The following is a 13,381-nucleotide window of genomic DNA, read 5'->3' as shown; positions in this document are numbered from 1 at the left end:
ATAAACAGCAATTTTCGGGCTTAAAATCTGATTTGCTAGGTTTCTCCCGCTCCATCAATCACAGTCCTAATACTTCCAACATGACATAACTCTCCCGTCACTCACTGCGTCACTCCATTCTTCTTCTCCTGTACTGTATGTAGTACTACGTCCTACATGTTAATACTCGTAGGCTCACTCTCCATTGTCCATGTGTACTCTGCGTGTGGACCACTGTCTGTATGCACGTAGCAGTACCATTGCTGGGTGCCTCATTGACACATTCGGACCCCTCTACTTGACTGAGAAGGTCCCCAAACTTGGCCCCCACCCTAGACTCGAATCCGAGCAAAACATTGGTAGCCCTGCCGGACCTCATCTTCCCGCATTCACGCTCAGCCTCGAGCTTGATCTCGGCCCACGGCACCGGAGGGAGGAAAGGAGCCAGGGCCATGGACCCAGCCCCGCCACCGCCCGAAGAAGGAGAGGGGGAAGAGCACCTGGATCCTGTGCTCTGGTTGGATATCCCTGAGCATCCCGAGGGCGGAATTTCGCCCGTCACGGTCTCGCCGTCTCTGCCGTTAGAACAGCAGATCCACGCGGCCGCTCGACACGGTCAGACGGCCAAAGTCCACGCCTTATTGGGCGAACGGGCCGCCCCCGATCAGGCTGAGTTGTTGCGGGCGCGGGTCAAAAGTCAGGGCGAGGAGACGACTCCGTTGATTGCGGCGGCTCGTTACGGGCATCAGAAAACGGTTCAGTTACTCTTGAGCCGCTTCCGTCCGGACTTGGAGACCACGGGCACGGTCAAATTCGGCCATTATGCCATCGAAGGCGCCTCAGCCTTGTGGGCGGCGGCTGGAGCCGGGCACATGGCCGTGGTTCAGGCCCTGATCCAAGCCGGAGCCGATATCAATCATATGTAAGTCGAAAATGGATCTTGTGAGTTTAGGTTCGTCAGATCTTTATCAAGGCTTACGATGCAAAAATTTGGGTAAGAAAGAGAAAATTGAGCAGGGTTTTGGCTTCTTCTTGTTGATCAAGTATTGATTTGAGGAAATGATGGTTTCACATTGAAAAGGAGGACGGTTGTCACCGATAGTAACACTTATTGAAATCCGTGCAAGTTATGGATAGTAATACCTGAACCGTCAATGTAATAAATAGTAGATGGTCCATCATACATTGACTGTTTAAACGTCTTCATGACTATGTGTATGCTGTTCATTAACATTTGCGGCATTGTGTTTCAGGACCAAAATTCGTTCCACCCCTTTGCGTGCCGCATGTTTTGAGGGTCGCTTGGATATTGTGCAATTGCTAATGCAGCACGGGGCGGACCTTCATTTGGCCAACGAGTTCAACAACACCTGTCTCATGATTGCCTCTTTCAAGGGTCACTTGGACGTCGTGCGGTTCCTCTTAGATAAAGGCGCGGATCCCAACGTTGCGGGTAACCACGCCATTGGAAACTGATCTTCAACTTGATGTGATTTCCCTGTCTTTCTTGCAGCCAAATGCGGTGAGACTGCCTTGCATTTTGCGGCCGAAGTCGGCCATGTGGCGGTAGTTCAAGCCTTACTCATGGCTGGTGCCCACATCCTGAAAAATGGCCACGATATGACACCCCTTATTTCGGCCGCCGAGCGTTGTCAAGCCGAGATAGTCGAATACATGATCAGTCGTCCCGAGGTCTCCAAATTGGAACGGATCGATGCCTTGGAGCTTCTTGGCGCCAGTTTCGCCAATGATCGCGAGAACTACGACATTCGCCGATCCTTTCAATACCTTCTACAGGCCATGCAAGAGCGCTGGAGCGATTTGGACAATGTGATATGTAAGCGAGTGTGTCCGAGCATTCCCGCCTACGACGATCGCGTCGAGTGTGAAGCGCCCGAAGATCTGATTGCCATCGAAGCCGACGATCACGCCCTCCACATGGAAAGTCTGGCCATTCGAGAGCGAATCCTGGGTTCCGATAATCCCGAAGTGCCTCATCCCGTGATATTTCGTGGGGCTGTGTTTGCCGACAGTGCCCAATTCGACAAGTGTCTACAACTATGGTTTCACGCCCTCCGTTTGAGACGTCAGAACTGCGCCAATGTGGCTCGTGATCTCCTTCGATTCGCTCAAGTGTTCAGTCAGATTGTTCATGTGGGACTGACGGTCGAATTCGATCAATTGCTCGAGGTGATCTCAGCATGTCAAGGCGAGATGAAGCGCAATCTTCTTGAGAGCGAGCCTTCAGAGGACGCATGGGAAGAACTGGAAAGTAACATGAACACTTTCCTCTACTTCCTTGTCATTTACGGCAAAACCCGCAAGGCCACCAGTGAGACCGATCACTTTCGACTGATGAAACTCGTCTACGCGGCCGTGGAACTAAAGCCCTTGAACCGACGAGGCCAGACGTTGCTGCATCTGGCCGTCCACTCAGAAACGCCCGTGGATGAATTCCACACGAATGCCCTGATCCAATTCCCGTGCTCGTCCACCACGAAGCTCCTGATCGAAGCAGGTGCGGATGTGGGCGCTATGGATGCTCAAAGGAACACTCCTCTACATTGCATTGTCACCTATCAACGCGTCGTGAATGATTTCATCACCTTACACACGATCATTACGGTCCTCGTTGGGTCTGGAGCGCACACGGATGTGGTCAATTTGGAGGGGAAGACGCCTCTGCAGGCTGCTACAACGGGTGTGGCAGAAATCATCCTGAAAGGTCAGGCCAGACTCACTCTCAAATGTTTGGCGGCACAATCGGTCAAGAAGCATCGACTCACTTACCAAGGCCAAGTCCCCGAAGCCCTCGAGACCTTCATTGAGCTTCATGGACCCTGACCAATACCAAACTCAACTGTTACATCCACGAATATCTTTATTGACTATCTTCATGAATTCAATCGATTAGCATTACATTTGCAGCTTCAAACACGCCGCGTTGATTCCATCGCCTTTATATTGGCTGACCAAATCGAGGATGGCTCGTTTCTTCTGACTGGCATAGGACGATTCGAGTTCGTAGATGGTGCATAGATTCAAGATCACGGTCTCGTGTAGGATCAAATGCGGCTTACGCGTGATCCGGGCCTCTAAATAGTCCAAGCCTTCCTTGAGACTGCCACAATAAATGTGACAGAGAGCAATGTTGTTCATCACAGTTGGATTGTCCGGATTCAAGTCATCGGCTTTCTTGAAATGATTTAATGCATTGGGGAAGTCTGAGTTGCCAATGGACAAATGTGCCAAGTCCACAAGGTGGTCGACCTTCTCTTCGGTGGAATTATCTGTCTGAGCCTTGAACGCCCTCGAGAAGAGGGTCTCTGCCTCGCGAATATCGCCTAAAAATAAGAATGGTCAGGTGGTTTTTTTTCTTCTACTAAATGTGATGAGATCACCAACGAACCTAGTTGCAAATATACTCGGCCCATGGCAGACAGAATTTTCGCTGACAATTTCGTGTCCTCGACCTCCAGGAGAATCTCCAAATTGGTGATAGCAGACTCGAAGTCCTAAACGTAAACCGTAATTCAATTTTTGCATGTTGGTTTTTAGTCTGTTATAATGTATATTGATAACTCACTCTCTGGATGATTGAGCTATTGGCAAGCGAATAGAGCACTCGGATTTCTCGTTTCCGCCACAACGCCTGAGAAGCAAGACGATCCGATTCGCTGAATTGACACTTGGATCCGTCTTCGGCCTTGCCTTTGAGCAGGTTATCCTGGATCTTTAAGAGAGCGTACCGTCCTAAAAGTTAACAAGTTAGCTTGAGTAGTGAGTTGAACAATTATGATTTCGAGCTACCTTTTTGACAGTGGCCAAAAGGGCGTAGAGTCGGTCAAGAGTCTCGTGATATTTGCCCAAATATTGAGGGATTTCGGCGATGAGAATCCGAAATGCGAATGGAACCATTGATCCCCTCCGATTAGGGTACATGCCCGAGTAGAACTGAAAGTAAAGATCCGGCCGATCCAAGTCTCCAAACGCCGTGGTCTCAAGCTCGGCAATCGAGAACTGGCGCAATTTCACCAATAAACTGATCCTCGCGAACCAAATCTGCATCGAGGAACAAGACAAGGGCTTCAAGTGGACATGAAAGGGATTATGGTCCAACTTTTACAACACTCACCTGTAATGACGATGGGGTATGTTTAGCCATACTCGATGAGTCTCCGGATTGTCCTGTGCCTTGGTTGTACATTTGAAGCAATCGTCCGGTCAAATTGACGGCCGCTCGGAAGCAACCGGCTCGAACTAATTGCCGCAACCCTTTTTGATCTCTAGTTACGGTTTCCACGGTGAGGACCTGCCTCTTCTGCGTCTCAGTCTCACCTCTGTAGTGAGCTACGAGATTTTTGACGGGATCCACCAGATCCTCTCGAATCACAACACACGGTCGAGTCAATGAGCTGCGATCCGGATAGAACGTTCCAGGGTTAGAAGCGTCAATACTTGACAAGATCTGGCCAGTTGCTTGCTTAGGAATCCATGCCTCATGACGGCGATTGTCCTCTTTGTCGGCTTTTGTCAAAGGCTCGGGCACAATCTCGTCATCCGGAAGGATCAGACTCTCGTCGATGGAGGCCGAGCTATTAAATTGAGGAACGAAATTCGAGGCTGCCGGACTTAAAGGCAACGGGCTCGTGATGGGTTGGTCCGTTTGGAAATGAGACGTAGATGCTTGCAACAAGACGGCAGCACCGGATTGTAATTGACCCGGAGGGGCTGGCGTTGAAGTCAGGAAGGAAGCGTTGGAGAAGTTCATGGGATCTGAATGATCGCCCTTGGGAGTGGGAGCCACTGGTGTGGCGTACGTGGAGCTGGGAGCCGTATTGGTCGGTGTGGACACTTCAGATATGGCAACTTGGACATTAGGCTTCAAGTTAAGACTGTCCGGAAGCTTCTTCTTTTCCTTATCAAGCGCCACAGTCTTGGGTGCTTTGAACAAATCTTCCTCTTCTTTCGTTATCGAGGAAAAAGGGTCCGCGCTGTCTTTCGTTTCCCCAAATATCGTACAGAGCGAGGGCTGTTCAGACATTGGCTCCCCTCCTTCCGTTTGTTCTAGTTCCAGTTCTTGTTGCGGTTGTTGCTGTTGTTGCTCATCAGAACTGGATTTCCTATCCAAAGACTCACTCATTTGCCGACGTCGTAGACTTTGAACGTCGTCATGTCTCTGCTCAATTACATCCAATTGAGCCTCCAAGTGAGTGTCTTCGGGAGGGGAAGGCTGTTGGTTCGCAATCTCAATTTGGCTCAAATCAACCCGACTTTCACGGCAACTTTGTAGCACAGACATGGACGATTCCTCTAACTGATCAAAGAAGTTCGTCGCCGACGTCGATTGGACACTCGCTTCTGCCGTCACAATGGGAGCCGATTCACCCCCAAAATAGGAGCTCAAGTCCGGCTTCCCCGGATCACTACCACTCTCTTCATTGGAAGCCATGGTGAACTCACTGTTTCTGCTCAAACGAATTCACGGGGGTGGACACCGAGGGGACTCGACCTTCTTCGATAACGTAAAGTCTCGATATTCCTGCAGCCAAATCCTCGGGGCGGACTCCCCCTGGGTGATGATGAATAAATGGAGTGGGAGCGGGTGTGGATGGGAAGCCCGAACTTCCACCACTGGACATACCTTCCTCGGCCTTGAGCCGATGAATCCCCGCCGCGATTTGTTCCGGGAGAACCGGATTTTTCGTGGCTGGAGATGGGGATATGGGGGTGGGAATCGGGGTCGACGGGTTGGACGCGCTTTCTAGTCCCTCGTCTTTTCTCAAGTGCTGGATGCTCTCCACCAGATGCTCGGGAATGATACCCAGTGGTTGATGAATCGGTGCGATCACACCCAATCCCGGTGTGGTGGATGGAGTGGGAGGTTGACCGGTGCTCGAACCGCTGACTCCACTCTCCTCTCGTAAGCGCTTGATCCCTTCGGCAACTTGATCGGGCGTAAACCGTGGGAATTGAGCCGGCGAGGGACTGAACGGAGAAGGAGCAGGCGTGCCTGGAAAACTGGTGCTGTCCACGTAGCCCTCGTCCACTCTAAGACTGTTAATGCCTGCTGCCAATTGTTCTGGGATCATATGATAAGTGACATGTAGTAACGGATTGGGCGTGGGAGCGGGGGTGGCAGGGATGGAGGAGCTTCTGGATCCTCGCTCGGCCCTGATTCGCGAGATCCCCGCCGCTAATTGATCGGGAGAGAGCGGAGATGGGCCGTAAAAGTGTCCACCACTCCTAGTGAATCCGGGATTGGGCGTGTGTGAGGGCGTGAGAGCTTGGGGACCGGGGGATCTGAGGGAGCTGGATGAATTCGTCCGACTGCGAGCACTCCTACTGTCCATCGTCCTCAATGGACGAGCAGGAGGAGAGGGGAGGTAGAACGAGCGATGTCAGCTTCCACATGAAAACGACAATATATTGGGAAACCGATGATGAAACAACTCCAAATATGTGAGATCTGATGGGGGGGGGGGCTCACGTGATAGGACCTGAAAGAAGGGGAAAAACCACGCATGACCAACACACTTTCAATGACTGTTTTACACCACATTACGGGTACAGAGAACGAGATTCTGATGCATTTTAATATTCGGAGATCCCACCGGGATACCAAGGAGGGCGCCAAAGATATCGTAGATTTTGCTCCTCTTCCGCTAGTTTCTCTTCAATCTCTCGCTGCTCTGTGTATTCGAGCCACTTTTCATACGCAATTTGGGCCTCTTTTCGTCGTAAGCTCTCACTATTTGAGCCTGCCCGGGCAAATTTGGTTCTCTTTTGTTTTCGTTGATTTATTTCCCTTTCTCGGATCTCGTCTTTGTACTTTTTCCAATACATAAAGGATGCTTCGGCCGCTTCTCTCTTCTCCTTGGCCTCCTCTTTTTTCTTTTCCAATGCCTCCAAAGCTTTGGCCTTTTCTTCTTTCATTTTGGCTCTCATTTGGTCGTTTAACTTATCACGCCAGGCCTTAAACTCCGTGGCCGCCGCCTCTTTCTTCTTGGCCATTTTTAATTCCTCCTCTTCCATGGCCTTGCGCTGGTCTTCTTCGAACTTTTTCCTCTTCCTTAACTCCTTCATCTTGGTGTCCTTCCACTCTTGGAGTTTGTCTTCCATTTTCTTTTTCTGATCCTCGGTTAAGAGACGTCGGGTTTTACCAGTTTTCCCACTACTGATAGTGTTTCGATCTTTCCTTAGACGATTGTTTTCTAGTTTCTTCTTCATCAACCATTTCTTGTACTCTTCAGAGCATTTCTCCTTCTTGGCTTGCTTTTCCAATTCCTCTTCATATTCTTTCTCCTGCTTGATCTCTTCCTCTTTTCGTCGCTGCTCTACCTCAGATTGCATCTTCTTGAAATACCATTCTTCGAACACTGCCTTGCACAAGGGCTTCTTGATCTGTACGTACTCCTTCCTAGTGATCTTTTCTTTCGAATCGATGAGTTCTTGGAGATTCGATATCGATTGGGTGCGTTTGGTCAACCGGGTTTTCAGCGTTGGCGATTTGGTTCGGATTTCGAGGTCTTGATGAGTCAACTGGGTGGCCTCCACCCTATTGGACGGAATATTTAGCCCTAAAAGTTTTAAGCTTTTTGAATAAGACCTTAGATCTACTTGCTCCTCGCTTTTTTCTTTCAGAGGTCGGGTTTTGGGAGGAGGAGCTGAAATGGGTCGCTTTTTGCTTTTCCTTTCCAATTGAGGGCTCGTTACGGGTTGGTCTGTTAATGTCACATCTTGAAGGGTATGGTCATGTACTCTGATACTGGATTGACGAATGACTATCCGTTGCCGCGGAACAGGAATCTCAGATCTCGGCTCAAGCTCTTCAAAAGAGCTTTCACTCAAGGAAGGAGATTTGGTTGAGCACTGTTGCGAATCCACTAAAGACATTTGAGACGATATCGCTGAGCCTTGGTGAAATGATCCCACTGAAGACTTGTTGGGCGAGGCAGAGGGCGAGGGGTGGAAGGATCCCATTGAAGACTTCCGGGACCTTGTCACTGGGCTATGCTGAGACGAGATCACAAAAGATTTATTTGGCGATACCAGAGGTGAATGCTGAGATGATCCCACGGACGACTTATGGGGCGAGGCCAAATTAGAATGCTTGGATGATACTATCGAAGACTTTTGGGGGGAGGTGGCTGATGAATCATATGATCGAGCTGGAATCTTTTGAGGCGATAATCGGGGGGACGAATGAGTGGCAGAGGAGCCAGGCGACTCCATAGAGTTGTTGGTCGCTTCAGCTGTGATTTCAATCGGGTTGGAATGATCGGTGATTGGTGGTGGGGTAGGTGAAGTGTTCTCGAGCGACTCGCTGGTCCCTGCAGGTCCGGCCTTGACCGGAGACGAGTTCGAGGAGGAGTGGGTCGATTTGGTAGGTGAGTGGCCCGAGGCAGTGGCCGATGATAGGACCGTTTTTTGTCGACTAATCCCCACATGGCGGGTTGACTGGGTGGGTTGAATGCGCTCCGGGCTGCTCTGTGGGGTTTGATCGTCAAAAAATGAGGGACGTCGCGGTTTGGATACGGACTTCCTCTTGACCAGCGGCGACGATTGGGGCGTGACGGCCGGACTCAGATCACGGGCCACGACCCGTGGATGTCGATGCACGCGCTGCAACTGCATCAAGTGCAAAGCCGGATTGGTCTGGGCAGATTCGCGTACGGTCTGAACCGACTCGATGGAGGTGGAGCGGGAACTGACTCCCGAAACTCGGGACGAGGACCAAGTGGACGGCGTGTCCGACGAGGCCACCGTGCCTTCGACAGCTGAGGGTACCGAGCTCGGCCATGAGCTCGGTTCAGAGGATCGGCCTGGATAATAGCCGTCAATAGTGGAAAGGGCGGTGCTACTTCGCGAGATCTTTTCGGCCGTCTCAATGACCGAAATGAAGTCCTCGAGATCACGGGCGCTCATCTCGCTTTATTGGTCCAAGAATGCGCCGAATGCGCGTTGCTCGCCGACCAGTTTCGGGCCTGAATCCTGGCTGGGAGAAAGGCTGGTGGACGAGTGTTGATCGGACTAAGTATACCTGGCCTTGTTGAGGCGGGCTGGAGTTTATTGACAAACTAATACGACTATATCTCGGCTTATGGATATGTATGTAGACATAGTAGACCAAGACTTACCCTGAATATTGGACCTGTGTGGGCCTCTGGGAGCCGGAATGAAGGTTGGGAATGGATCTGAAGGGGTGTGCCTCCCACCGCTGTTACGCTTCATAAAGGGGTGGCCGAAGCAGTCTGGTGTCGGTTGGATCGACAACGATGTTCCCTGGATCCAACAGCTTACGTCACGTTATGGAGGAGTGAGAAACTGAGCAGCACCACCACCACCCTTTGGACTCTCTCGTAAGGAGCTGGATGACTCGGATGACTGGACTCTGTCTGCGCTCCTGTACTACGTACGTATTGCTCAAACGCCTAGCGATGACATAAGCCTCGGACAGACTCAATTGACTCGAGTGCTTTCGGGATTCAGACAGTTGGGTATTTTAGCCACTAGTTTGGTCCAAGAGATTCTGCAAACATGAATTAAGGAACAGGGGTTTAGGTTTTCCTCAATAAAAGGCACGAATGACGGACAGTTCCTTGGGCCAAAGTTAGGAATGCATCAATTATTTTTAAAAGTTAAAAACTGGAGCTGTGCTCATTGTTATATTTGCTCTTCTTAATGGAAATGACCAATATTTAAGGATTGGAGGATTGGCTGATTAGGCTTTTATTTGCTAGGTTTGCCGAATTATGGATTATGAGCCGTAATATCTAAAACTTGTGCCCACTTGGTTAGATATTCGCCATAGAATCTTATACTTAGAGATCTATTTTACTAACAATTTTTCTTGTAGCTAAAAATGAAGGTGAAAGAAAGCTTTTACAGTTGGAGTAGTTTAACAAAACTGTAAAGCACAACCCACTCCTAGGTTACAAAGAAGGAAGTGGGCGCAAAATCAAATTGGAGAATAAAAGGAAACGAATCCTTATTATTTGTAATTCTATTGTTTCAGCATCAGCCCCCAAATAGCTTCAAGTTTCAAAATAAAAAATTGCGGCAAATTTGCATTTTTAAAATCAATATTTTTTCAAGAAAAGTAGGGTCTGACCCGCCGATGGTATTTGCTTTAAAATTGGATGACGCCAGCTTAAAAACTTAAAAACGAAAATGTATAAATTGAGTGCCGTTATTTTATGCTTTTAAAGCAAAGCTTTCTTTCAAATCAAAGCTGATATCTCTCCCATCGCACCGAGTTTCAAAAAACTAAGCTGGTATCTTGAATTCGTTATAAATCTTTTCTTTCTCGGCAACAAATTTCGAGACTCGAGATTTTTTGCCCAAGATTGTTTGCACAGCTCTACCACAAGTCTGATATCGGCTGAACATGACATCAAATCCTTTGAGAGCCCTCTGGTTGTTGTCAGCTGTAGGTGGGACCAAGTGCATATACTTCCTTGCATTTGAACTGGGCGGCAAGTGTCAAATGGGCGTGTATCTACCGGACCTACGTCCAAGTTAGCACGTCTAGTTGCGTACCCTTTCAGGTCTGAAGTTAGGAGCCAACTTGAGACAAACTTGATCGTGCATTCATCATCATCATCATCTGCTACCTGGGGCAATAACGAATGGCGCTATGGCCCAACAGGACCTAAGAATTGTTCTTTTCCGTGTGTTATATATTCAGTGTTTCTATCGGGAGTGTGTCATAGGTCCCCCCATATCATGAAACATGAAACCGGCACACCAGAAGGTGACTTTCTCGAGTGGTCTAATTCCACCTCGTGTTAAAAAAAATAGGTCGCTTAGCTAGCTAGCTCTCTTTTAAAAAATCAATAAGACTTCCCTCAATGAATGCGTGACAGAGACGACTAAGATTTCTTCTAACAACATACAGCATGTTCAGTGATTTCTTTATCAATATTCGCTGGAAATTGTTCACCCTTCAAGCATGTGCGGGCATTTCCTCCATGCTCATTATGATAGGGGCTCATGTTTGGCATGATTATATCTTCTCGGAGCCCAACACACCCAACAACATCACGGAAACTCTGGCTCATGAACTTGAACTATTAGTCGCCAATGTGACATTCCAAAGCTCGATATCCGTTCCCATACTCATGTGGTGGGATGGATTTTCCTCAACGACGGGTCTCAAGACTTGTCAGACCTCACAATGTTTGTTTGTCGATGCGCAAAAGTTCTGGCGACATCCACAGACGGCGGGCATATTTTTTTACGGGTCAAATTTCAAACGCGATCGCGGGTTACCTTTACCGCGAAAGGCAGGCAAGTCGCAAAGATTTTTCAATGGCTGGCTGATGATTAATAAACACGAAATTTGATTAGATGTGGATTGGGCCCTGTTGCATGAAGAGAGTCCAAAAAACGAAATGATCTTCAACCACGGAGGTTGGATTCAGTATTTCAATCATACTGCCACATTCCGACAGAAGAGTGACTGGCCCCTAACGTATCAACATGCACCAAGTCTGGCCTTGATAGAAAGTCGGAGCTATTGGCTTGACTTTGAAATCAAGGAGCAATTGCAAAAAGATGAGCTCTTGGCGGATATAGCTTATGTTCAAAGCAATTGCGATAATCCAATGGAGCGGGATGACTTTGTGCAAGAGCTTATGAAGCACGTGGCCGTGGATTCGTATGGAACTTGTCTCCATAACAAGGACCTACCCAACGATATCAGATCACCGGAAAAGCTTGGCGATTCAGAGTTCTTGCGACTTTTGAGTAAATACAAGTTTGTGTTGTCAATTGAAAACGCGGCCTGTCCGGATTATGTCACGGAGAAGCTCTGGACACCTTTAGTGGTCGGATCCATTCCTATTTATTTGGGTGCCACCAATGTCCACGAGTTTTTGCCTACACATAAATCCGCCATTCTGATTCAAGATTTCCGGAGCATGTCGGACTTGGTGGATTACATTCGAACCATATCGACCCATAAACAGCTTTACTACTCACATTTGGCGCACAAAACGAAAAGTGTTACCAATGGAAAATTGGTGCATGCTCTACAGAAGCCCGTAGGAAATTTAGTGGAAGAATTCGAGTGTCTGGTTTGCCGTCGAGTGCATCAACGAATGAGCATAGCCAATATGGGATTCAAACCTGAAATATTTAAGGCGAATGCCAACCATTATGGATGCCTCTATCCGAAAACTGCCTTGGAGATTCTGAATCACGAAACAAACGATGGTTCCAGGCGGAGTTTTTGGCAGGATAAGTACTTCCAAAGTGAAATTGAAGCAAGGGTGCTGGCCCAATACATGGACAGGAACTCTAATTTCAGTCTTAGTGAATACCAGGAAGTTGTCTTACGCCTTTTAAAAGATGACAAACCATAAATGTTAATAAAAAAAATGACGTTATGCGTTGACTAATTGTGGAATTGGTAAGAAAATGCTTCAATAATAAAAGTGAATACACGAGCCTCAGTTGCAGGCTAACTACTTGTTTGTATGGACGTCTTTAACCTGAGTGGGAATGTACTCTCCAGCAGTTCGCAAGGTCTTTGGGAGCATATCCAGTTGATGGTAAGTCAAGCCTTTCAAACGTGTATTTGGATATATCACAGAGAAAGCACAAATTTGCCATGCTAACAAGGCTGATACGCCTTTAATGGGCTAATGAACAAATTTGATCGTACTAGTGGGCTCCAAATTCGGACAGAAGTTTAGCGAGGCCATAGTGGCCACAACAAACACTTGTAATATCACAGTCGGCGCCGATTCTGACGTTTAGTAAAACATGCCAATTGCACTTGAAATGCTAACAATGCTCCAACTCTAAAAGAAGAGCAGACTGAGCGAAAATGACCCCTTTTTCCATATACTAATTACAGCTTTCATTTGAAACTGGACAATTTGGGCCATTGTGAATCGGATATCCACAGTTGTTGCAAGAGCGGGATCTTGACTTCGGCCGTAATCTGCCTCGGGATTGGCTCCTTTTGCGTTGAACGGGTTGAACGGCTCGTTTCTCGGACTTTTAGTTTGACAACGTATCTGCTTGAACGACGGACCCTTGAAGTACAGCCAATGTTGGGTTTCCAGTCTCGCATGATTCACATTTTGCTTTCACTTGAGATAACGTAGGGTCGTCCGGCCATAATAGTTTGTGATGCAATCCTTGATTTGGTACGGACACACTCAGGTCAGAGGCCAGAATCTCCTCACACAAAATGTCGTCTTATTCATCTAAGGTGCCCACAACTTTTAATTGAGCATAAAAATCGCAGAGGGTGTCAGCAGGTTTTTGTTTCATGGTGAAAAAATCATGTCGTTTGCAGACTATGTTAACCCTCTTTGCTGTTAGTGCCTGTAGTTCATGGCGCACCTCTTTCACTGGCTCTTCTTCTGTAACATCCAGATACTGGATT

At 48.2% G+C, this 13,381-nt stretch overlaps 4 protein-coding genes across 4 annotated transcripts; 2 read left to right on the top strand and 2 right to left on the bottom strand.

The window, feature by feature from the left end:
• Window positions 1–427: 427 nt before the first annotated feature.
• On the top strand, window positions 428–3,424 carry LOC131885878 (protein fem-1 homolog B-like; the record flags this gene model as incomplete). The annotated part of the gene is given in 3 exon segments (XM_059234064.1): window positions 428–901; window positions 1,233–1,432; window positions 1,493–3,424. Coding segments are annotated over 3 exon segments (2,001 nt in total). The 3' UTR covers window positions 2,824–3,424.
• On the bottom strand, window positions 2,843–9,388 carry LOC131885881 (trafficking protein particle complex subunit 12-like). The gene is given in 7 exon segments (XM_059234066.1): window positions 2,843–3,323; window positions 3,389–3,494; window positions 3,566–3,712; window positions 3,790–4,041; window positions 4,115–5,443; window positions 5,445–6,479; window positions 9,120–9,388. Coding segments are annotated over 6 exon segments (3,150 nt in total). The 5' UTR covers window positions 6,333–6,479; window positions 9,120–9,388; the 3' UTR covers window positions 2,843–2,895.
• LOC131884922 (mucin-2-like) lies at window positions 6,574–8,907 on the bottom strand. Its single transcript, XM_059232817.1, has one exon. It carries the CDS (start codon window positions 8,905–8,907, stop codon window positions 6,574–6,576), a length of 2,334 nt encoding a protein of 777 aa, XP_059088800.1.
• Window positions 9,389–10,130: 742 nt separating the features above from the next.
• LOC131885880 (alpha-(1,3)-fucosyltransferase 10-like) lies at window positions 10,131–12,449 on the top strand. Its single transcript, XM_059234065.1, has 2 exons — window positions 10,131–11,271; window positions 11,332–12,449. Exons 1-2 carry the CDS (start codon window positions 10,881–10,883, stop codon window positions 12,345–12,347), a joined length of 1,407 nt encoding a protein of 468 aa, XP_059090048.1. The 5' UTR covers window positions 10,131–10,880; the 3' UTR covers window positions 12,348–12,449.
• The last annotated feature ends 932 nt before the right edge of the window (window positions 12,450–13,381 follow it).

This window comes from Tigriopus californicus, chromosome 8, assembly GCF_007210705.1.
Source record: "Tigriopus californicus strain San Diego chromosome 8, Tcal_SD_v2.1, whole genome shotgun sequence".
Taxonomy (NCBI): domain Eukaryota; kingdom Metazoa; phylum Arthropoda; class Copepoda; order Harpacticoida; family Harpacticidae; genus Tigriopus; species Tigriopus californicus.
Note: the sequence above shows the minus strand (reverse complement) of the source record. Positions and strands in the feature narration are given on the sequence as shown.